This window comes from Candoia aspera, chromosome 4 (genome assembly GCF_035149785.1).
Source record: "Candoia aspera isolate rCanAsp1 chromosome 4, rCanAsp1.hap2, whole genome shotgun sequence".
In the NCBI taxonomy this organism is placed as follows: domain Eukaryota; kingdom Metazoa; phylum Chordata; class Lepidosauria; order Squamata; family Boidae; genus Candoia; species Candoia aspera.
The window spans coordinates 61,373,009-61,399,149 of NC_086156.1; the positions used below are offsets into that span (position 1 = coordinate 61,373,009).

At 37.4% G+C, this 26,141-nt stretch overlaps 1 protein-coding gene across 6 annotated transcripts in view; it reads left to right on the forward strand.

Moving 5' to 3' along the window:
* The first annotated feature begins 9,639 nt into the window (after positions 1–9,639).
* Positions 9,640–26,141, forward strand: part of IKZF1 (IKAROS family zinc finger 1) — an 83,096-nt gene continuing 66,594 nt past the window's right edge. For 2 of the 6 annotated variants that reach the window (XM_063304240.1, XM_063304236.1), the window contains exon 1: positions 9,642–9,830. In XM_063304240.1, coding sequence (XP_063160310.1) covers positions 9,677–9,830 — 154 coding nt within the window. In that variant the 5' untranslated portion in view covers positions 9,642–9,676. Of the gene's footprint in view, positions 9,831–26,141 lie in introns of all 6 variants that reach the window. The other 4 variants (XM_063304238.1, XM_063304239.1, XM_063304237.1 and 1 more) reach the window with 3 other exon arrangements.

The window sequence follows — 26,141 nt, forward strand, 5'->3', positions numbered from 1 at the left end:
AAGAGAGAATAAAATATAAATGCATTTATAACTGCTGTCAAAAAGATCAGAAGCTACTTGTTTATAATCTTTTCTTTTCTTTCTCTTTCTCTTTTATTTATTCACTATTCTTCCTTATTTTCTTTATCTCTTTTCTAATATTTGTATTGTTTTTATCTTGCTAAAAATTTCTTCAATAAAAATCATGTTAAAAAAAGAAAAGAGATCCATATAATAGCTACTGTTAATTATAGAAAATTAACATTACATTTATATAATGATATAAAATTAACTAAATTCAGTGTATGCCAATATAAAAAATAAAATATCCATCCCTTTTTAAAATTCTTTGAGGAGTCAAATAGACATGTTGTTTTTTCTATGAATGAATTTCATTTTTAGATCATACATTCATATTTCTTAAACCTGGACTTGGGATTTATCAAAACTGAATATTCCAATTCTTCATTCTACAATTGAGATATATAACTAACTTTCATTTTACTGTTTAATTCCTTATAAATTTGAATTGTTGGCTTCCATTCAGGTGCTACATCTCATAAGAATCCTAAAACTGCAGGTACCTGGGATGCTGTTAGAGCAACCAGGCTGCTACTTAACTAATACATCTTTCAATTGTATATATTGCCGAGCAAATATCATATGTAAGGCATATTCAACACACAATCTCTCGAAGTCTTTAAAACAACCATTAAAAATAAACTGATCTAAAGGGTCAATCCCTTGTTTAGCCCAAGCTTTTCATAAAATTCTAGTTATTTTCCAGTCTGTGTTATTCCACAGTGTCAATTTCTTATCTGATTTGGAATCAAAATGTAACATTTTATCATCAAATACATCTGGTAGCTTTCAAGGCTGGAAATTGTTTAGTATAAATGGACCTAAATCTTGCCAAGATTTCAGGGGTATTACTCACTATGTCTCCAAATACACTCAACAGCAGCATTTTTACTGTAAAATCATTCATGTATCTTTTGCTTTTGTTTCTTATATTTCACCAACAAAAATAAAACTTAAAAAACTACAGAAATCCAGACAACAACTAGATGGCAGCAAAGAGCTACAGAAAGCTCTAAGAAGACTGTTGATTTTATTTCCTATGCCACTATAATATGTTCCCAAATTAAAACGTCAATAAAATAAATTCAGGCAAACTTTAAAATAGGACAATTAAAACACAATAGAAGTACAGTATAAAAGCATTTTGCGGAATTAGAATAAACATACCAAATAGCATAAAAATAATGCTCAGAGCATTAAAAAGCTTAAGAACTTAATATTTTCCTGGCACTAAAGTAACATTAGGATAAAGCAATAGGAGAGTTTGTCTGAGGAAATCTCTCCACATTGTGATACCACCAGGTGATACTTTAAATGGCAGAGATATCTGAAGATCCTACTGCACAGGTAGGCATATGAGGATAATTAGTTGTCCTTCAGATATCCCAATTCCAACCCATAAAGAGCTTTACTATTTGCAGTTTCAACATAGTTGTAGCCTTTCTCAACACATCTATTGGGACACTACTCAAAAAGAGTATAACGAGATGCCTGGGAATGTGGCAATCTCCACGTATGGAAAATTCTCTTGTACTTTTTTCTATTGTCCTTATTCAGTTTGATGCATGAGGACATATTTTTGAAATTTATTGCAAAAGAGAAGACAAGTTTGGAAAAATTCTCATGAATGAAAAGTATGTTTTTATTGCACTTACTTAGTTATGAGATTGCCTAAGATTGAGTAGGCATGTTCTATCGTTCATGACCCAATCAGTCTCCATTGTTTTGCAGCCTAGCTGCCTTTCCATGCTTCCGTGAAATCCCAAGGGAAGAGGCCACATAGAAATATCTCCCACTAGGCTTTTTCAATAGCAATTGATTGTCAACACTAAAAAAAAAAAAGCTGGGGGGGGAGGAATCCTATTGGTATTATTTGTTTTTCTGCTTGGAATGTAAGCTGCAGAGGAATGCAAGGTATCCATGGTAACAAATCATTTTCTTAAGTGTTTGGCGGGGTGATAAGGTCAGGCCTCATTTGGTTAACAAGGTTTAAGTGTCCAATGACCTTATATGGGAAACTGAAGCCATCCTCCATTGCATTGCTTGATTTGCATTTAAATAAGCCAGCTCTGCCAGAGCGTGTCCCTTTGCTTGCTTGCTTCTTCTATTTGCAGCCTCTCTTTTGCTCAGCATGTGTGCATGTGTATGTAAGCTTGTGAATATGCTCTTTTGTATTTAAAAAGGATTTTGCCCATCCAGGGCTCTGGATGAGGAAACTGTTTATGTTCTATGCTTTGTTTAAATACAATTATTTTTGTTGAAATGCCTGGTGTCTTCTTTCTGATCTCTCAGGCCAAATGCTTTCCAGCACTCTGCACAAACTCCAACAGGTTATGGGCCCAGGCAACCCAGCGAGAGCAGAAAGATCAGTTCAGCACCTCATTCACATTTTAAAGGCAAGCCACAAGGACTTGTGAAGATTTTTCTTGGAGCCGCCTGGAGGCTTTCCAGCTGCTGCCAGTCTACAGGACAAAGAAGCCAGCTGAGGAGACTTGCAAAAGAAGAAAGAAGCCATGGCTGCCTCCCAGCCCTCAGCAATGCCACTCAAGCATCTATCAGAGACCAACTACTTAAACTGGAGCTTCAAAATGGAAATGTTCCTACCCACCCAAAATTTTTGGAGTCTAATCGGTGAGCAAATCCCCCAAAATCCCAGTGCTGAATGGCTTAGACAGCATGAGCAAGCCAGAGCGACCATTATTTTGGGAGTTGAGGACAATCAGCTAGTGAATGTGCATGGCATGCAGTCTGCAAAGCAACTTTGGGATGCTTTGAGGGACTCGTATGTGAAGGCAACAGCAGGGAGTAAAGTTATCCTGACAAAAAAGCTGTACAAAGCCTACCTAGCAGAGGGAGACAGCCTTCCAGAGCACCTGCATCACATACAGCAGCTGTTTGTTGAGTTGCAGGAGAGAGGTATGGAGTTTACACCTCTGACAAAATCCTACATCATTCTGTCCTCATTGAATGAAATGTGGGACACGTTAATTTGTACTCTGGAGGCCATACCTGAAGCAGACCTCACCCCATTGTATGTGACACAGCGCCTACTCGCTGAATGGGAGAAGAGAGAGGAAAGATCCCTCACCATCTCTTCTGGGAAACCACAACATGAGAAAACCAGGGAAAGGAAGGGAAAGGAAGCTGAAACAACAGCACTAGCCAGCAGGTGATGCTTCAACTGTGGTTCAGCTACACACTTGCAGAAAGACTGTGCTTTACTGCCCAAAGATCAAAAGACAGGGAAGAAGAACAAAGAGGCAACGCAGAAGAAGGCTCTTCAGACAATGCACATTGCACAGGTTTCTGAAAACTGTAATTCTGTTGTATGGGTGTTAGATTCTGGGGCTAATTGTCACTTATGTAATTGTAAAAGCTCTTTTGTTTCACTGTCTAAAACTGACTGACAAAGTGTGTCTTTGGCTGATGGATCTGTGACTAAAATTCTGGGTCAAGGTGATATGTATTTATCCTGCCTGGGAGAAACTGTGAAAGGTGTGTTGTATGTGCCAAATCTACAGTCAAACCTTTTATCTGTAGCATAATTAGTAGCAACTGGATATGTCATAATATTTAAGAAAAATGGTTGTGAGATACAAAAAAATGGTAAATTGTGTGCTACTTGTATTTTAAAAGACTCCTTGTACATTGTGCAAAATGCAAGGAAGCCAAGCTGCAAATCTGTAATTGGCAACAGTCCAAGTCATGACCAGAGTATATATCTGATGCATAGGAGATATGGTCATACTAATTTCAGGTATATAGCACAAATACCACAGCTGTGTGCTGACCTGAAGCTGAAACCCTGTGACAAATATTTGACTGTGTGGTTTGCAAAGAGTACAAAATGCAAAAAGCTCCTGTGAGTAAGCACAGTGACAGAGTTACAACTAGACCTCTAGAAATTGTTCACTTAGACATTATTGGTCCTTTTGCTCCAGGTTTTGGACAAGCGAGGTTTGCAATGACCATAATTGATTACTTTTCCAGATATACATTTATCTATCTGCTAAAGCATAAAGATGAGGCATTTGAGAAGTTTAAAGGTTTTGTAACATGGGCAAATGGAAAATTTCCAAAGCCTGTATCTGCACTCCAATGTGATAGAGGAGGAGAGTTCCTTTCTAACAAATTTAAAAGGTTCCTAACAGAAAAGGGGATAGAACAAATTCTTTCTAACCCTTACACCCCTCAGCAAAATGGTGTTGCTGAAAGAAAGGGCAGAACCTTATAAGAGACAATGATGTGCTTGCTTAAAGATTTCAGATTATCTTTTAAAGTTTGGGCTGAGACGATGTCCACTGCCTGTTATGTGCAAAACAGGCTATATAACTCTGTGATTCAGGACACTCCATTCCATTTGTTTTATGGTGTGAAACCAAAGGTAAACCATCTCAGAGTGTTTGGTAGCACTGCATGGGTTCATATTCCAAAACAGCAGAGAAGGAAAGGAGGCCCCACAACAAAGAAAGCTATTTTTGTTGGATATGAACAAAGTCAAAGAAGCTACAGGTTCATATTGTCATGTTCACCGTTTCAATGTTAAACGTACATCGTAACGTTTCACATGTCATTTTGCTGATGCGTGTTTAGGTTGGGAGGGGGGGAGGATTCTGTCTCCCGGGATGTTATCTGTATTCTGCTGGATTGGAATGTGTTAGGCGATAAATTAATAATTAGCAAAAGTGCTTCATTTGCAGAACAAAACTGAAGTAGATTAAATTCTGGCTCTCCAGTTGATTTAACAAGAGAACAGCAAGGACTTGCTGAGAGTGATTTGCAAGATTTTTTGCCTAGTGAGGACAATAAGCCAGAAAAGCAAACTGAAGAGCTGTCTGATGAGGCAGATACCTCTCAGGAAAATGATAGAAGTCAAGATTTTAGCCCTGAGTTACCCCGCAGGTCTCAGAGGAGTAATAAAGGCATTCCTCCATCACATTTCCAGGTGGAAACAGTCAAGGCCTTTCACATTTTTACTGAACCTGAATCTTTAGAACAAGTAAATGCTTTGCCACCTCAAATTGCACAAAATTGGCACACTGCAACGAGAGAGGAATTAGCATCCTTAAAATAAAACTTGGAAACTAGTAAATCTACCCCCCAATGAATGCTGTCTGGGTTGTAGGTGAGTTTTCAAACTGAAAAGAGATGCTAGTGGAAAAATCCAAAAATACAAAGCAAGTTTGGTTGCAAAAGGGTTCACTCAAAGGAAAGATTTAGACTTTGACAAGACTTTTGCACCAGTTACAAAGGGTGAATCAATTAGATTGCTGTTGAAAATTGCTGCACTCAAAGGGATGTCAGTTCATCATTATGACATTCAAACTGCATTTCTCTTTGGTGAGTTAGACCACAAATTATACATGCAGCAACCCCCAGGTTATGAAAAAGAGGAGAATCTAGTATGTGAACTACAAAAATCAATCTATGGATTAAAAAAGGCTGCTGGATCCTGGAATCAAAAATTAGATGAAACACTGCAGAGTTTTGGTTTTGAAAAAGGAAGAGCAGATCCATGTGTCTATGTTAAGAAAGACAAACAAGGCTGTGTGTATCTGTGCATATATGTCAATGATCTGTTGCTATTCACATCAACAGATAAAGACTTGCTTTTGAAGCCTGCATGAAAAGCCATTTCACGTTAAAAAGCCTTGGAACAGTAACAAATTACCTAGGCTTGGAAATACACAGGGGAAAAGATGGGAGCTTTCTGTTAAGCCAATGCAGTAAAATTCAGAAGCTCCTAGAGGAGTTTAACATGCAAGAGTGTAAGCCAGTCTGCACCCCTATGCTCCCTGAATTTCAGAAGGAGATAAAAAAAAAACTGAACTGAGGCAGAGAAATTTAGATCTGCAACTGGAAGTTTGTTGTACATTGCAAATCTTTCTTGCCAGATATCTCAAATTCTGTGTCCATTTTAACTAGACAGGTAGAAAAGCCTACTTCTACTGGAAAAGCAGCATTGAAAAGATTGTTTCAGTATCTGCAAGCAGCAAAGAATTATTGCCTGAGGCTAACAGCTTCTGGAAAAGAGGGATTGCAGGCACATGTGGATTCTGACTGGGAAGCAGACCTCAATGATAGGAAATCAACTTCTGGGATTTTAATTCAATTTTTTGGGTCAAGCTTAGGCTGGCACTCTAGAAAACAAACACTTGTTGCTCTTTCCACAGCAGAAGCAGAATTTTATTCCCTAGCACAAACCTGTAAAGAAGTTCTATGGTTTAAACAGCTGTTAAAAGATATAGGCATAGAAGTGCACCAGCCCGTAACTGTTTATGAAGATAATCAAGCTTGTATTGCTAAGGCAAATCTGAAGGATGCAAGAATAGAACAAAACATATTGATATAAGATATCAGTATATTAAAGATCTGATAGCTAAAGGTGAAATCATGTTAAAATATTGTGAATCAAAAGACACGATTGCTGATATTTTAACCAAGCCTCTTGTTGCACCAAGACACAAAGACTTAACAGAGAAAATTGGTCTGCAGCTCATTCCTTAGCATAAAAAAGGGGAGTGTTGGTATAATTTGTTTTTCTGCTTGGAGAGTAAGCTGCAGAGGAATGCAAGGTATCCATGGTAAGAAAATCATTTTCTTAAATGTTTGGCAGGGTGATAAGGTCAGGCCTCATTTGGTTAACAAGGTTTAAGTGTCCAATGACCTTATATGGGAAACTGAAATCATCCTCCACTTCATTGCTTGATTTGCATTTAAATAAGCCAGCTCCGCCAGAGCCTGTCCCTTTGCTTGCTTGCTTCTTCTATTTGCAGCCTCTCTTTTGCTTAGCACGTGTGCGCATGTACGCGTGTACATGAGCTTGTGAATATGCTCTTTTGTACTTAAAAAGGATTTTGCCCATCCAGGGCTCTGGATGAGGAAACTGTTTATGTTCTATGCTTTGTTTAAATACAATTATTTTTGTTGAAATGCCTGGTGTCTTCTTTCTGATCTCTCAGGCCAAATGCTTTCCAGCAGTCTGCACAAACTCCAACAAATCCTGCCTTTGAAAAATGGTTCAAGAATTTCTTCTTCCCTTGCAGAAATTTGAAGAAATTGTCCACCCAGTTTCTTTGCCCAGAGATTTGGAGGAGAATTTGAAAAGGTGACCTTTCAACTTGGATCTCAGCAGATCTGAAGTGTCAGATTGAGGAAGGCTGGTACGTAACAATTTCAGAAGCCAGTGAGAAGTCCAAGAGAATAAGTCATGTTCTCTCTGGCACAAGATCATCAGTGAGAGTGACCAATGCAGTTTCAGTGCTAGAGATAGATATGGCTGCCAATTCAAATGGGCCTGGAAACTCAGTCTTATCTACTCAAGCACCTTGCTTAAGTATAAGAGAGAGTTAGCAGCTTTCTAGTTATTAAGATATTTTCATCCCACGGCAGAGGTTTTTCAAGGTAATGATATCACTGGTTCTCATAAGCCTGAATATTACCTTCAGGGCCCAGTCAACCAAACACCTTCCTTCAATCTTTTTACCTGAAGAGTTATATGTTATACTGGAAGGTAACGTTCACATGTGTATTTGGCAAGAGAAAGCTCCCCAATACAACAGTGCTAAAGTTGATTGATCAGATTTTTCAAAATGGCTTAGTGAACTTCTGTCAGTGCAACTGCTCTTTTTATTTTTCAATCCAGTTTTCAACCTAGATGTGTTTTCTGTGTTGTTGCTCTTGTCGTGTGCACAATTATGTTTTCCAGATTGTTGTATGCTGAATCGTATATTATTTTCCATACATCCCATAGTAGAGGCAGCAGGTTTTAAATTTTTGCATAAATACCTGAAGTAGATTACAGTAATACAAAAAAAATGTTAACTAATTCCCCATTTACCCTTCTTCAAGTACAAATCCACCATTTGTCCTTCTTTGGGTGTTTTAGGATTCAACCTGGAAAGATATATTTTCTAATGATAGATGCTGTGCAGCAAAACAGCTGAATGTGAGATTTCCTTCTTAGGAGTCTGGATGTGGCATATGGACATTGCTTGGGAAGACAGGATGGCCTATTGTAGTGCAGGAGGCTGGATTAAATCAAGAGATAGCCAGTATTCATATATGATCTATAAGACCAGAAGCATTTGTAATAAACCACAATGACTTTAAAATGTTGACATGTGCATCACTGCGTTTCTTACAAATAGGTAAGTTTATTTATTTATTTGATTTCTACAGCCGCCCATCTCAACAAGTTGCATCATTTGCGTACTGATGTCATTACTCACTTGTCCTTTGCTCCCCCTTGCAGACCCCCATGTGATGAGACCGCTTTAGGATAATTATTTTTCAGACATTGACCAGGGGCCTACCTACACACATACACACAGTGTGTAATTCTACATCTACACCACTTATGAATAAGTTTCTTTAATAAATATCATAGCAATGGCAACAATAAAATAGAGCTTTGAGGCTTCTACACTTAAAACAAATCAGAAGCTATAATATATCTATCTTACCAGAAATTAGTAAAGATGTAGTACTTCTCCATGGACAGACCCAACTGTGTGGGCAGGGCTTAATTGGGTTATTCTTTCCCACGGAAGAGGCACCATCCCCATTTCTATTAAGTGTCCATATGGTACTTAATGTTTGATATATTTCTTGCCTACTTTTCAGAATTTAAACCATCACAGATTGGATCACAATTAAAGAAACAAAACATCCAACCAAACCTCCATATATATTCATAAGCTCTCAGAATGGGATATTCCCCAAAATTATTGGGACATTTAAGCATTTATCCATTAAACAGGATCCACTCAAAAGAAAAATTAAAAACTCAACTGTTAAAGGTTCTTCTAGGTAAATCATCACAGCCGAATAGCTACTTTGCCTTGACATTCACTGTGCGTAGGAACCAGCAAGAGAAACTAGAAGCAGCTTTCTGGAATATGTCCAAACACCCCATCACCACTATTTGACAGTTTATAGATATCACAATAATTCCTAACAATACTTCCCCCATTGGAATTCTGTAACGTGGAAAATGTATAGTCTTATGTACATCTAATCAAAAGTATGTTGAACTGAAATCAGTGGGTTGGATGCAAATACAGTCCTATCTAGAGAAGACCTATTTTAATCTCAAGACTAAAGTTATCCCTCTTGTTTCAGCAGCTGCTTCATGTAAACTGGATCTTATCCCATTAGACTTTTTCCAACAAATTGTGTTTAGAGCTCGGACATCACTGCCAAGACTGTTCAGAGAAAAATGTTAGGCTAATATGGAAATTATTTGATCAGGATATGAAGGCAGCCTTCCACCACCCTGGGCTCTAAGGTGATGGCTCCTTTTCCTTAGTCTGACCAGTGAACGAAAACAGACCTCTCTTTCTCTACGGATTTTTCTAACTATGGCCAAGAAAATCAATATATGAAACCCAGAGAAGGAGCATCCATCAGGACCCAAGAAGAAGGCAAGCTCTTTGCAGGTGTGCCCCTGCCCTGCCGGGGAGCCTTTGGTAGCGGCAGAAAGGGGTGTTGCCTTCATCATCTGACAGGCACGACGAGTCCCCCGCGCGCTCTCCCTCCTGCCCACAAATGAAAAAGCTCCGCGCACCCCGGCGCAGGGGCGAATGCCCGCAGGAGCCGCTGGCCGCCTGCAAAGATGTTGCACTGGAATGAGGAAGTGGAGTGGCGAGGGGAGGGACTGAGAGCGGAGCTGCCTCCCGTCGCTCTGCTTGGCCGAGGAGCAGCAGCAGCAGCACATGGAACTGGAGGGATCTGGGCGAGTTGTTTGCATCCAGCTCCGGCCAGAGCAGGTACCGTATTTTCGCGCCAGAGCGCGCCCATCGAAATTGGTCCTGCCTTATTCTGCCGCTTCTGACGAACAGCGATTTTCTTTCTTGCTTTCTTGCTTTCTTTCTTAATTTCTTGCTTGCTTGCTTTCTTGCTTTCTTGCTTTCTTTCTTGCTTTCTTTTCTCCTTCTCTCCTGCAGCAAACTTTTGAGGAGGGGAGTAGGAGGCAGAAGTTTTAGTAAGAAGTGAAAGGCAGACGGAGAGGAGCTTGCAGTGAAGTGCGTTGCGCTTGGAACAAGTGGCGGGGGATTTTTTTCTTCTACAACAAACTAACCGTGAACAAATATCGCGCTGAATTCTGTATTCGGAAGAGGGGAAACTTTCTAAGGGACAGGCTGGCTCTATACCTAGGAAGATGCTTGTTTCCTGGGCCGAGTTTATTTTTTCCCCCCTTCATTACAAATTGATCCGTTAGTTGTAATTTGTCAAAAGGAGATTATGAAGTTTTGCTTTTGCTCCCCAAAGCCTGAATTTCTGAAAGAGATAAGCAAAGGGATTCCTGTCTGCGTGCAGTTTACACTCTAAGGAAAAATGATAAGAAACTCAAAATGAATTCAAAGCTGAAGGGCTGGCGGAGGACCATGAAAGGTATTAAGCTTAAAAAAAAAGCCTAGTTTCAAAAATATTTTCTGTCATTATTTTGGGCAATTTCTCCCTCTATTTAAGTTATTGCAGCACACAAACACAAGAAGATGAACGTTTTTTTTCTGAACTTTACAACTACTCCCCCCAAATCCCCCAAAATATGGGATAAACAGTAAGTAAGGATTCTTAAGACATCCAAATATTGGGCATTAGTTAAATATTAATCCTGAGCAACAAGTTAAACCCAGAATTTCCAAAATGTGGCCATGTTAACTGCTTGGAGTAAAACCAACAGAGTCCCATGAGTTGCAGGCATGCGCTTCCAGTGTTAGCTATTTTATTTATTTGTTTGTTTTATTTGTCAAATTTTATCACTGCCCATCTCCCCCCCCCCCCCCCCCCCGCAAAGGAGGGACTCTGGGCGGTTAGCTATAAAGGATCCATGAAAGCTTATCTCACTAGTAAATTAAAATTAAGAGATCTTTAAAATTATGCATTGAAGAGTGACATCAGATGAGCTGTAGCAGTAATGCAACACTTAGAAAACACAACCAAATACTGGTATTACATTTTTAAAATTGATTTATTTTCATTTTATCGAAAATGTTATATCTCCCTTTTCTACTAATGGCTGCCTATGGCTAGTAAACTAGCCTAAACAAATAAGTTAGGTTTGGAAAGTTATTTGCTGGGCAGAGTCAGTGTTGAACGGTGAGCTTTTTATGGGCTTGTGTCTAATCAGCAAATTTAGTTATTGAAAGAAGTCAATTTTCCATGTTTCTAAATAAATATTTCAAAGATAGACTGAGACTTATTAAAAAAGTGATATTTGTAGGAAGATTTCAGTTTTCTGACTAGGAATAAATTTCCCCCAATAAAGAAATGTTCATTTGTATAGACTTTCTACAATTTATAAGGTCAGCCGTAGGTGATGAAATTAGCATTTCTAAAACTGTATTAGTCACTGAACCAAAACCAAAATTGATTCAGGATAGAACTATTACCTCTGCATTTTAAAAACAGCATTATTGTATAAAGAAAGCTTACTTAATATGGACAGTGCAATGCAGCTCTACCAATCTTTCCTGATAAGTTTATATGTAAAACAATGGAACAGTGAGGAAATCCACTGCACTTGTCAATAAGACAGCAGGTAAATATATCATTAGCTGTGTGACAAGCATTTCTTCCATATGCAAAGCAAGATTAACTTTAGAAATTAAGTCACCAAGAAATTCATTTAGACTGCAATCCTAAATATGCTTATAAGCCTCTTTGAAGACAATGGGACTAGCTTCCGAATAAATCTGCACTGGATCCTGCTGCTAGTCAGCCACGCCAAACCTAAACATTTTTACTGGGAGAGATTGAAATAGGATTGCGGCTAAAATGTTTCTGATGATCTCCCCTTCACCACCTCCCTGTGAATAAAGCTATGTCTCTGAATCCATGAGCAAGAAATATTTAATTTGCACCATTTAATCCATTCTTAATATATACTGAGTGCTAAATTTAAACTTCAGGCAAGTGAATGATGCAGTCTTGTGCACTCTTCTTTCATGGTACCATTGAATCCAGTGCAACTTATGATCAAGAAAAATGCAATAAATTGAGATGCATAATTAACCTGCTGAAACAGTTGCACACATTTAAGTTCAATGTTGATTAGGAAGTTTTAGAAAACCAGATTGTCTGGATGTCCAGATTTTTGTCGTTATTGTTATGAAAGTCCTGCCCAAGAGAAGCTGAGTTAACAATTCTTAACCACCTTTGACTTGAAATCACCTGGTATAAAATGGAGCAAATATTACTGGAGGTGAATGAGATTTATTCCTAATGAGAATATGTATGGAATTACAGTAACTTTAATATTAATCCAGCAACAACAGGAAGTATTGCCTGGGAGTTCAAGAAACAAATCACACCCCATTTTCAGTGAGGTCTTTGAGCATCTGTGTTATACAGGTTCCCTGGTATTTACTTATGCAAAGCACTGAATTTTAGTTAGAATCCCTGACTTGACTTGCTTTTCTCAAATATTCTTGCCAGACAAATGTGTTCTATTTGTAATGCTTTATATTATAGTAATAGAATGGAAAATATAGTTACAAAATGCTTGATTCATAATGACTAATGCAATAGTAATAGTAGTAGTAAGTAGTAGTGGTAGTAGTAATGCATAACTTGGCAGCTTCTTCATTTTTTTAAGATCAGGCACCTGCATAGAAAAATGAAAACCATTTGTTTTACATCAAAGTTGGTGTATATGTTTACTACAGAGTGCTCTAGGTCTAAAAATAGTTTTCATGAACCAAGCACTGAATTGAATCCTTTCAAAAAAAATAAATGCATGAATGTTTGTGTAGAAATACTGATGTTTGGGAGATGGGTTTATTCTGTTCCCCGCCCCCACAAAGGCTCCACTTTTTATACCTGCACAGAAATTGAAAATACATTTTTGTTTTAGCAGCAGTAATCCACAGCGGTGATGAAGAATCTCCTTTGGGAGATTTGGGAATCTCACTTTGGGAATCTTGATAAATGTCTTCTACGAACATACTTTAAAAAGTTTTTTCTAACGACACCATTAACTCCAAATGTTTTACACTGAAAATGGATTGTTAATTTGTATCACAATCACACTTGTAATGATTTTAATTTTTTAACAGAGATCTAAATTCTAACTTAAATATAAAATTAAAACTTTACATTTTTGGATTTAATCAGCATACTTAAATTGTAATTTAGTTGCAACGTAGGTGTCAACCTTACATTTATTCTTGGAAATGTACCATGCAGATTAATCTAACTTCAGCAGATAGACTTGAGCATGATTTAGTAGCATGTTTAGCAATTGAAATCTATAGATTCAGGACATTTTACTGTGAGTCTAAATATCAGTGCCCCAAACTTTCTCACAGATTGGTTGTGAGATGTAGCTGATCTTTCATAGGTAGAGTTAGATCTTTTTAAGGCTGTATAAAATGTTTGTTTGACTACAGTCTCTCCTTGGGCAAGCTAGTGCAGTCAAATGAATCACACATACAGCAGACCCCTGTGGAAAGAGGTATCTATTTGGAACAGAAGTATGAAAATGTAAATTTCATACGTTAAAAAAAAAGCTACCATTCATTACTAAAAGCAAAGCCACACTTAACATTTAATGTTGTCATTTGTCAGAAAAAAGCATGCTTAATATCACTTTAATACAGACATTAAACTATGATATCCCTATGACAGTTTAACATACTAAATTAAATATATTAAAAATCCCAACACTAAAACATTAGTTACAAATATATATAATGGGATGACCTATTGAAACATATCAACTCCATTCCGCATAGTGCAGGTATATTTCTTAGCTAAATACCAGAAAGGTTTCTGATATTTAGCTATCTTTTTTCCAGAGAAAGATTTATTTTTGAAGAGCCAGTGTGAAAATCTATGACTCAAGTTCTGCACTTTAACTTCTGAGGGTGAAGAGAACAAAACAAGCCTTGAAACTCAAAAGGATGATCACTTAGAGAAGTTAGTCAGTAGGAACTAGTCCCAGTAAGCAAAAAGGTTTCCAGGTGCTGCACTGCTCTCTTACTGAAAGCGCTAAACAGCAGCGTGGCAAAGATACATTGAATGTGTGTCATGTGACACCTTTTATGAGACATTGATGCTGATTGGGGAGTGTCGTCGTGTTTCAGCATGTTCCTGGTGGGCTATTTCTGGGCCCAAAAGAAACTTATCAACTTCTTTCCTTTTATTTTAAAAATAAATCATTTTCATTAAATAGGTACAACAGCATTGTACTCGAGTGTTCTGCAAGTTACAGTAATAGGAGAGTCAAAACCATAATGTTCAAAGGTAGTTTGGTACCATTTCTGGATTCATGAAAGAAATCAGGCCGTTATGAATTGCTGTAGTCCAGTGTAAACAAACGTTGGGATTTGTGGCATGGTTTGCTTAGTTATTGATTTCTTGAGTTGAATAATTGTTTGTTTGAATTTGCTTTGTTGCCTCCTTTAACATTGTAGTTTCTTGCCCTGGAAGGTGTCTGTGAAAAGCAGGATATAAATGGGGTTAAATAAATAAATAACAACTAAATACAAGCTCAAAATGTTTATATATTTGTAATTTGGCTGACACGTACTTATGCTAAACTGTAGTCTAAAACAGGGGTAACTAACTTCGTTAGCTAGGGATAAAATTGACTCTTTAGAATGTAACAGATGGAAAAATAAATTCTTACATTACTTGCAGAAATACAAGCTGCTGATTCTCGCTTTCTGGGACTTTATTTATTTATTTATTTATCGATTTATCGATACCTATTCTTTAACCAAAATTGCTCAAGACATTTTAGGCTCATATAATTACTGTATGTTTGATTGGCTAGAGAATGCCTGGCTCTGGGTCACACATACAAATTGACGAACCTGGGTAAGGTCCATCTGGTTCAGGCATCTTCTTCCCATCGGTAGCTTGGAGATGCTCTGAAATGCAGAAAAAGATGTGCAAGACAGCAGTCCTCCCTTGTCTCACTGGTGCAAAGTGCCTGTGGTTGAGTATGCTTGCTCTGAATGTGGAAGTTTCTGCTCAAAGTTTGCTTCAGGGCTGGCTCAAGATTTGAATCTGAATTCTGCCAGACCTAACCCAACCATATTTGTCAATTTTATATTGTCTATTCTAGACAAAGGCATGGTTCCTTGGGTTTTCCAAAGTAAATACATATATATTTAGGTTCATTTGCTACCTTAAAATTTTCATATATTTTCATATTTGTAATAATTGTATATTGAAACACAGAACAATGAAATGAAACATAACAATTAAATGAAAATTTTAGTTTATAGTCTCATCATGCTATATGTGGTTTGATATTTATAAGTTGCAAGTTGGCACATATGGTTCTTAATTCTTGTATTGGAGGCTTAGCCCCACAGGGAAAAACTTCAGTTACTTTAATTTTACATGTATAGGTGCCCATTTAAATAATCATTGGATCAGACCTACATGCATACCACAGTTTGAATATGTAGGTGATATATAGTGTTTAGGGCATTGAACTATGTTAAATATGTTCTTTTTGTCCTGTATTAAAGTCACACTTATAAGTTCAACCATATTTACAAAAGTTAGATGCAAATGAGATCTACTTTTCTCATTCTGACTTAGGTATTCATATCCAATAACAGATCAGTTTGTTAAGAGAGGTTTCTCTCTTGAAGCCCTTTTGAGCTCAGGGCTTTATGAGACTGCAGCCTCACAACATTGTGGGACTTATGTGGAGGTTAGAAATGTGAACTGATTAAGAGAGCCAAAGACATTTTTGCAGTGTTTCCTTTCGAACTAGAGATGGGCGGTTTTCCATTGGTGGAAACTCCCCCTGCCTCTTGGGATTTCCCTCCCTTTCTTCTACAGCCCAGGTGCCATGGAACTTTGTCTTCATTCCTCCAATCTTCCCCCAGCCAGTTGAGTTTTTACAAAACCTTATTTTTCTTTTGATGAAATGCAGACACAATGAAGGAAGAACAAAGATGGGGTGCCAGCTGGCTGCTGTTTTTTGTGTCCTTCCCTTGGCAGGCTGGAAGGGGTGCTGCTCTGCCATTTAAAGGTTGGAGCACAGTAGTGAGGATACTTGCTTAACAGTATGAAGATGCTGCAAGGGTAAGAGACGCAAGGCCAGTGACTATGTGGAAGTGCCCTAGCCTGGTGGCCATTCTCCAGAGAGATGGACAGTGGGTTCTGAAACCTCCTTCCATGCAATAGCTTTCACAGAAAACTTCCAGTAGGACCCTCAGCTCATACTTCTGTGAAAAATCAAAAAGACACCGGTAAAGAGATTTTAATGCCCCGTGAACAAACTCAGACAAGTATTTTTGCAATCTGAAAACCAAATAATTCCTCCCACACCAAACCAGTGATAACACTTAAAAAAAAAATATTGCTGTGCATCAGACTGTAAGCCCTGCCTTCATTTCTTGCCTCTCCCATCTGTGAGATCATCTGAAATAAGCCATTGCATCTCCCTGTAGTAGAAGTAGAAAAAGATACAGACATGGGGAGAATTAGTATGTCTGGATTTCCAGCCCCTGTTCAGTTCAAAGTAAGGTTAAGAAGTATTTGTTGATCAATATTTATATAGGGTTTAGATACATTTCAACAAGGAATATTATCAAAGTAAAAATAAAAAGCCTCTATGGTTGAACAAGCATGAAGCTGGTAACTGGAATGCAGAAATACTTTCCTCTAACTTTTCAGAAGATTCAGATCTCTTGATTTAAGTGTATAGTTAAATATAGTTTATATTTCTGTTAATTTACAAAATCACTTTTAACCCAATAATCCTATACTGCTTTTCAGCTCTAGGAAACATATTAAGAATATCTACCACTATTTGCCATCTCTCTCGAAAAAAAAAAATATTTAGGACATTATCCCCTCAAAATTCTGTCCCATCTTCAGTCTCAGTCTAGTCCAATTTCTTTTGATTAAGATGTGTTCCTGCAAAACTTAATTAGTTTTATGTCAGCTTAATAACTATGGAGGAAATAAATGTGAAGCATGAACTTGTGTGGATTGCTCAACTAGATTATTTAAGCTGTATGCCCATAATAGCATTGAAGCGCACAAATGTCTGTAACAGTGATATATCTAGGAGATTTCTACCACACTTTCATACAGAATTGCTTGCAACTTAAATATGGCTGATCTACACCAAAGGGAAAATGTGCTGCCTTGTTTTAGGGGGTGAACTTTTTGGTGGCCATATATATCTCCAAGACTTTCTGTAGCTTCAACAGAATACTGCAGCAGCTTTGTTCACCAGTTTGCCAATCAAATTTCAGTGATATGATCTCAGGGAACTCAGAAGAGGAAGAAAACGAGGCTTGTCAGCTGCATGCCAGCTCTGGTTGGTCAGCCCCATTTGTGTCTATGAATGCTGACCAAATAAAATTACGCTGGGCTCTGCCATAATAAGGAAGTGGGGCTAACCCAAAGAAATACCATAGGAGTCATGGTATGTGATGAGGATTTCTCACTGGGTACATTGCAAAAGCAGTTCCTGTGAAATGGAGAGTCCCTGCCAGAATATACACTTTAGAAGAACACATAGTTTATGTAAAGCCCTCACAATAAAGGAGTTACCCGGAATGAGAAATAGAGCATATCACTTTAAATAAATATAATACAAAGATTCCTTATTAATTAATTTGTGTGGCATGCTTACTCATTGCAGGCAGTCAAGTACATGGCTATATAAAATGCGTAACAAATGAGTCTTGCTGGAGTAGACCAAAGGCCTTTCTAGATCAGTATTCGGTTTCTGCCATGGGCCAACTCAAAGCTGATTGCTTACTTGTAAATAAAAGTGTAAATGCTGGGTAAATACTGGTTTGAAATAGGCCTTACTAAGACAGTGTTGCTAAGACAGGTGCCAATATAGTTTTGACTTCATGCATTGTTAGACCTCATTGCCTTGGCCTTTTTCCTGTATTCTCAGTATTTGAGATATCAGTCCAGAAGCATATGGCTCTAACACCCATCTTACTCCCTAATATTGTTTGAGAATTAACAGCACTCCTTTTTACTGAGCTACTGTGTCCCATGTGCAGTATTTACATGAAGTATTTTTGGCATCAACAGAAAGTTGCAAATAAAATAAAGCAACAGCTTTGCTTTAAGAAAGCAAACATTCATAGTCTGAAAAAAATCAAATTCAATCCACAGTCAGACAATATTTTTTTGGTCCTGATAAAGGTATTACTTAGTTTACATTTTTTAAGAAGATTTTCTGGGACACTTGGAGGTCATTCCTTGTTTTTTTATTAGACATGTTAAAGAAAAGATATAAACAAACATAAGAAGGAAACAATTAAAAAAAGAGAAAAATACAGATGAATAAACAAGAGACTAAAAATATAATTAACAGTTATATTTCCAGCATATAATTAGTTAATTATGAATAACTGAATATATTATGGGGTGATTCTTAATGGTCAAATAAGTTGCTCTTTTCAAACTTGGAATCATGCCAATCCTACTAAACTGCATCATTAAGTTACATTGCTTGAAGATTTCTGTAGAACAGGAATGGATCTGGCATCTTTTGCAGAATCAATTGCTTGACTTGAGACTGAGTTGAAATACGAAGAAAAGATACTTACGGTATTTTCCAATTGCAGTATCATTTTGCTACCAGCTGATACCTCTAAGTCACATTGCAGCCCCCAAAACTTAGATATGACTACCCAAGAAGTAGCCACCAAATTTTGAGTTAAATAAAAATAATTTAATTTTCAGTTAAATTAATTTAAAACAAATCCATTTTTTGTCCTGCCTCTGTCTATATTTTGGCATGCCCTTAGTCTGAAAAAGGGCACATACTTTTTTTTTTCTAAACGGAAACATAGGTCAGTTGAAGTGAAACAGGAAATACTGAATACAGAAAACAAATGTTTAAGTAGCTTAACTTGATGTGGGAAAGATTTCAAATGAACATGTCTTTTCCCTTCCCTCATCAAGAATGAATCTTTCTCTGTGGCTAATTGAAATAGTGAAAAGGACTGATGCCTGGTCAGAGACCATAGCATTAATCATGTTTAATCCATCCCATTGAAATTAACGGGATGTCACTCATTTAAACCTGGAGTCAGAGTTAGATGCTAAAATAAGCTTACTGAAAGAAGCCGACCTGAGGAGGCAGATGGTAAGTTGATTAAATTCATTTTAGGATTCCTTTTGCCTATTTGAAATGCAAAAATCTAAGTGTTCACGCCGATGGTTTCCTTTTTCACTTGGAATTCCTTGAATTGTCCTAGAGAAATTAGGAAGCAATGTCAGAATTATTGAATACATTCCATTAAATGTATTGGGATAGGAATAAAACAGGCAAATTGTTGTTTTTATGTCAGAATGTTTTGTAACTTCTTTAAAATCTTGAGACACCAACCTGCCTTTTATGTAGCCTTTTTGTGATCCAAATATGGCCACTTTGCACCAGCAGGATCTCTTCCAACAAAGACAGTGTACAGTCGCACTTAAAATGTTACTTTTCTGGATCAGCAACATAGAGGCTGTACTCAGGAAGACATATCCAGGCAAAATGTAGCCTCTTTATCCCTGTTCTTTGTACTGAAGTAGCAGTTTGGCAGGTGCAATTTTTTTTTTTTTTTTTTTTTTACTACTACTGTATCATAAGCTGTATCTGCCAAAATGTCTTCCTTTATCCAGCTGTTCAAAGATCTAGCTTACTTTGCATCTGGTTACCTCAGTTAGTGTGAAGTTGATTTTACCTCTTAAAGTTGAAATAAAAGTAATAGCTTATAGAACTTGCACAATAATCAAAGACTAGCAAAAACAGTTTTAATTGGGCACTTTGCTGATCTCAGATCCATGCTGCGTACAGCAAGTTGCTTTCTGAACCTTTCACCTTGGGAATTTGATCGGCAGTATATTCTTCTGCAGAGTTAGACATCCATGCAGCTACTGATGTTACTGTACTTAGACACAACTAAGTCTGCATAGGATTGGATTGATAATATAGCTTTCTTGAGTCTGGCATTTGTAATAAAATGTTTTTCCCCCTTACCATATTTTGAATGCTAAAATGTGAAAACCAAGTAAGAGAATTTAAATATCATTTGTAAAGGGAACTTATATTTTCTGTCACCAGGATGTCGATGTGAATTAGTCTAAAAATAAGGAAGTGTTTTTAATAAATTATTTTCACAGAACTTCTTGCTAACACGTGAATTCGGTAACAAGAAATTATTTAAGAACAGTTTATTATACAGGATTTCTGTACGTATTTGTGTTCTTATTTGTGATCTTTTAAAAAGTTCTAAATTTTTAGAAACATAGAAAGGCTTCAAATTTGTTTCCCTTGAAAGTGAGGTCCAGTGAATGCAGTGGGGCTTTCTTTCAAAAAGCATAGGACTGTGATTTTAGTCACATTCCAATTTGTGAGGCAAAATCTGCAAAGAGAAGGATGCAGATTGGGTTCATCAGGTAGGCAGATGCCTGATACGAAACAGTGTGCTTCTAATTGTAACTCTCAATTCTTATAACTTCCTGGGAAAAAAACTATGACTTTTCCCCCCTTTTTTCTATAGAAAAGTTCCATATAGATGTATTAACACAGCAGAGGAGGAAATGAATTGATCTTAATTATAAACTTTGTTTCTTGCACATCTTGATAATCTTGGAGGGAAAACTTACTTAATGGAAATTTGAGAAAGAAAGCCTACTATGTTTCTCAGTTTTTGTTTCTAGAAAGGACTTTTTTGTTAGTTATTATTTGTAGTATGCTGGAGAGGAAATTAAAAATAGAATTAAAATGGTTCTAAAGTAGAATCTTTCATAGGGATTGAGAGGTCTACTTTATTAAATTCCAGTAATAAAGTTAATTATCAGCTGCTGGTAGAGATATTGAATACTTTTAATTAAAGACAGTTTGCAGTTTTGGACAAAGGTTTCCAACACATCCATCCATAAGAAACTGTACTTTTAGTTCAGGGAAAAGTCTAAGTATAGGGCTGCCCAAATATATCAATGCCTGCCTGGGTCTGTATGGGTAGATAGATGGCCATTAAGGTCATAAAAGCCCAATTTTATTTTATTTTATTTTTTGTTTCATTTCATTTATTTTTGTGCCATTGAGTCAGTGGTGACTCCTGGCGACTACTTGGACTAGTCCCTGCAGTTTTCTTGGCAAGGTTTTTCGGAAAGGTTTGTCATTGCCTCCTTCCCATGGCTGAGAGAGAGTGACTGGACCAAGGCCACACAGCTGGTTTCGTGCCTGAGGCAGGACTAGAACTCACAGTCTCCTGGTTTCTAGGCTGGTTTTTTAACCACTACACCAAACTGGCTGTCTGTAAGAGCCTGAATGTCTCTCATTTATTGTCATTATCAAGCAATGGCCCACCAGATGCTCTCTGGAAGACTATGAAGATAATCAAGGCATCAGCCCAAGCTTTGCTCTATGTTCTCCAGGAGAGTCCAGCCATTCCACAGAGAGAACAAGTTGAGCGGGGTGGCAGATCCTGTCCCTGCCCCTCTCTGCTGCCAGAAATGTTGCCACTACCTGCCATGCAGTTCCAGCCATTGAGCACCACCCTGCACAGCATTGCCCCATTAGAAGGAAGTCTTTAATAGCAAGGCTTTAGAGCAAGCCTGCACAAGTGGTAGAGGGAAAGGGCCATTTTGATAAATTAAAAATCATTGCAGACTGCAGAATACCTGGTGCACTGAACAGCTGTTTAGTGCTAGCAGAGTGGCTGCAGCTCTGGAGCTGGCAGCGGTGGTGAGGCTTGGAGGTGCTTGGCAGAGCATCTCTTGGGGCGGTGGTGGTGAATTTATTACTTCTTTAAAAATGCCAGCAGGCTGCACAAGGCTGCTTGGTGGGCCTCATGTTGTGCCAACCTGCTTTAGATGAACATTTTGAAGATCCCATCACTGTTGGAGTGCTGAGGTAAATGTCTCAGCAGGAAAATTGCCAAAAGGTTTTCCAGAGTAGTTGATGGATACACATCTTGTTCTGGGGAATTTTTTCACAGAACAAAACTTTGGGCACTGGTAATAAGACTGGAGTTCTCTGATTGGCAAGCAGTGCCAGCACTACAAGCTAGAAGAGAAGAATGTGTGATGGTTCTCCTGGTGGTAGGTTGACAAGTAAATGGAGTTCACCATTCCTCCCATTGCATCACCAAGTTAGGGCTTCAACCTGCCTCTTGGTAGGCCCAGTCCTGCTTTGGGGAACAGGCAGTAAAGCTGAGGGTTTTCTTCTATTCCCTGCTAACTGGCTAGCTGTTGTTGGATATATACCCTCATGGGTAGACACATCACTTGCTTCCTCCTATTTTTCCTATATCAGCTGATTTTATTTTTTATGGTTATTAATTACAAATAAACAGAAGCTGGAATGCTGCAAAGCAAAGTGCCTGCTTCCCATCCTTTTTTAAAAAATACGTTAACATACACACATAGGCAATATTAGAAAACTTAAATGATGTCCATGCTTGTTTGATAGTAAGCTTTTTGGGTCTGAAAAAGAAAATAAAAGCAATTTGGAGTGGTATAGAACATCTTCAGGGGTTAGAAAGTGGGGCAGGGGAGAGTAATCTTTCTGGCAAATCATTTGCCACAAAATAGCCATGCCTTTTGCAGAAGAAGCAAGTAGCCATCACAGGCCCTTGAAATTTTCAGTGAACTAGACTAGATGAACCTTTCTCAGGTTCAATAGGAAGAAAGCTGATGCAGGTCTGCAGACCACCAGTTAGGTTCATTGAGTGATATGCTCTTGCAGTTAGGCTTTTGTTGACCGGAAGATACTGCATTGTAAGTTACCTGTGATATCTGTGCCAGACTTCCTTGCCCAGAATAGTTTGCTCTGTAGAAAAACCATTCAAAGCAACATATTGATCACAACTGCTAATAAAATAGCAAAAAGAAAGAAAGAAAATAAAATAGAGGGCAGCTGTTTTACTTCCTCCTACATGAAGTGAAGAAACAAGTCAGTCATATCGCCGATATATTATAATCCATCAATAAACTTGCTTAATGCTTTCTTAAAATAACTGGTCCTCATCATCTCTTAGAGCAGTGAATTCCACATGAAGCTCATGTGATATGTGACATAGTTCTTCCTTTTATCTATTCTGAGCTTACCTGTAATTGCACTGAGCAACTTAAAGTTTTAATAGTTTTTCACATTTCTATGCCCTAACTCATGGTATCTTTTTTTTAAATGGGCCCACCAGATGACAGACAACATTTGCTATAATTTTCTAAAAGAAGGGTTTTTTTAAAAAAATAAAAATTTCAGTTGAAAAGCAAGAAACAATAGAAGGACAAGAAATAGATTCTTCCAACTTGGGATAGACTGGAATCCTCCATGAGTAGTTACTGATAAAATTTCAAATTCCCAGGTATAAACTTAGAGGATTTTTTTCACTGAACAATTGCCATTCATTGGGGGTCCTTTTTCTTTCTCATATGGTATTCTGAATACCATATGATGGTTAGGGGATAGGGTCAGGGAAACCAGGGTTCCTCCAGAAAATTCCTATGATCTCTACCCAGCCAGATGCTGCTGGCTATGAGTTATTGGAAGACCAATACTTTTGCGGGTACAAAACTGGGGAAGACATGGTGACAAATTGTGCATCTGAATTCTGGTTTGGGTGGGACAAATTGTGTAACATTCCACACAAGTGGTCAGGACACCCATGGTAGACTATGTATTTGCAGTGTATTCCCATTTTTGTAAGAGGCAAACCATCAGCATAGTAGGCAGAAAGTAAAAATATTTATTATCAACTCTGCAAGTTAAATTCCAAAGACCATTTTAGGGCAACTCCAAATTTTAAAAAATATGCAAGTTAATGCTAATATCATGAGGTTTACATACAGTAGTCAGAGTTTAGATGGAGATCAAGTGCTATGATGTTTAAGTCAAGTCATCCTTTCCCTGTTGTCATATCCACCATCCCACCTCTTTTGTAACTTATTTCCTTTACAGTACTACTGTAAAGCAATGTTTTGTGATCTTTGAAATGGCCTAATAAAGGTATTGCTGTGGATTTTTATTTTTTCCCCTCATTCTCCACATAGAATGTGCTCCTTTTTCTTTTAAAGATGAAATAAAGTCATCTTCACATTTGAGTTAAGGATAATTTAAAGAGAATTGTTAACCTCTTAAATGGTTAGAGATCATATCTGCTTTGGTAGCATGGCATCTAGGTAGACAGAGTTGTCAAACTGATTTGTAATGCACATTTACATAGGAGGAATTCCCACTGTCTTCAGTGAGGCTTATTCCCAATCCTATGGATTTGCGAATAAGTCTAATTGAAAATGAGATGATTCACAACAAAGGCAGCACAATGCTTGTTTAAGTTAAGGTAATAGAATTCAAACTTCCGAATGGCTTGGATGGAAGATCATACTGTTCCAAACTTTAAATCATACCATTCCAATCTTTAAATATTCTCAGAAATTCAAGGAATGTTTTCTTGACATCAGTTGACACTTCACATAGCAACAAATCTGAAACTACAACCGGGAGCTGCTGCCAATTCTGGCTGAATCCCAATTGGGATACATATATGATTTTTTTTAATCCGTTCAATCGTGTCCAATTCTCAGAGACTGCCTGGACTAGTCCCTACAATTTTCCTGGGAAGGTTTTTCAGAAGTGGTTTGCCATTGCCTCTTTCCTGAGAGAAGATGACTGGTCTAAGGTCACCCAGCTGGCTTTTTGCCTAAGGTGGGACTGGAACTCATAGTTTCCCTGTTTCTAGCCTGATGCCTTAACCATTACACCAAACTGGCTCTCCCATATGGAACACATGTTGCTGCAAAAATAAAGGATTTTGGTGTATGAAGTATTCTTTAAAATATTAATGTTGGAAACTCCCTAACCTGGATATTAATAATGTTACATCTCAGGACCAAACAGCTTATGATGTTTCCTTTGTGCCTAACTAGGATGGGAGAAGCATAATTTGGGCTAGAACCCTGGCATGGAGAATAGGGAGCTTTTGGCTTTGGCCACTGCCTGGATGCCAAACTGTCTATGGTAGAGTTCTCTCCCAACTGCTCAACAAATAGTAGGCACCAGCAGCCTGATCTGGATCAAAACTACTGATAGAACAAATGGTTAAAGCCTCACTTTTGGGAGGACCCCAGCTTAGTCAGAGGCCTGAACAGCAGGACTGAGCCACAAACATCTAGTTTGCATTGGAAACCTTTCCTGATCCAAGATGGGCTTTGTACATTTTACAATTATGTATTTTCTTTATGGGAAAGCTGTGTGTGACTGAAATTTGCTATATAATACAGAAAATAAAATTGGAGAAATTCGGCTCTACCTTCATATATTACAGTTTTGCCTTTACAGAAATGTTTTCTTTAAATATATTTGTATCCCAACCTTAAATGAAATAACAAGAATTCTGAGACAGAACAATAATAAAATCATAATTTATCCATAATACACAAAGGAAGGCAATAATGTTGAAGCAATGGAAGTTTTCTGTTTATGTACAGCTTAATTGATGTACATGCTACCTTTTCAGGTGTCAAAAACATCTTGAAAAAACATTTGGTTACCAGTAAAGCTCAGGCAATTCTAGATTTTTAAGAACATTGACTCATTCATATGTAATATATTAGTAGGGAAATATAAAATAAATAAATATAGGTATATATTTTAAAAATAGAGACTATGATTCTACAAAAGATGAGCTCTTTTAAGTTTGATGACTTCAATATAAAATTTAAGAGTATTATATATTTACAACTCTTCCATGGAAATCAACATCCTTTAATAAAACTATATCTGCTCAGCTCACTCGATAATGAGTGATGTTTCCCTTCTGTATGATTGATAGCTTGGAATATTTATTACAAGATATGAATAGAAGTGAAATCTGCAAAAACAGTTTCATATGCACAAATTTGATGGCTCATACCCTAAATGTATGTAATAAACTGAACATTTATTTTATTATATATTGATTTTAAAAAATTATAAGCCTCTCATCACAATTTGTGACTCTGGGCAGCATCCAACTATAAAAAGAAAAAGAAAATCAAGATCCAAAAATTAAAAATGAAAACATATAAAACCAATATAAGAAAGCAAATAACTAATATACTGTATGCTGTAAGCAACATATAATCAAGGTCAC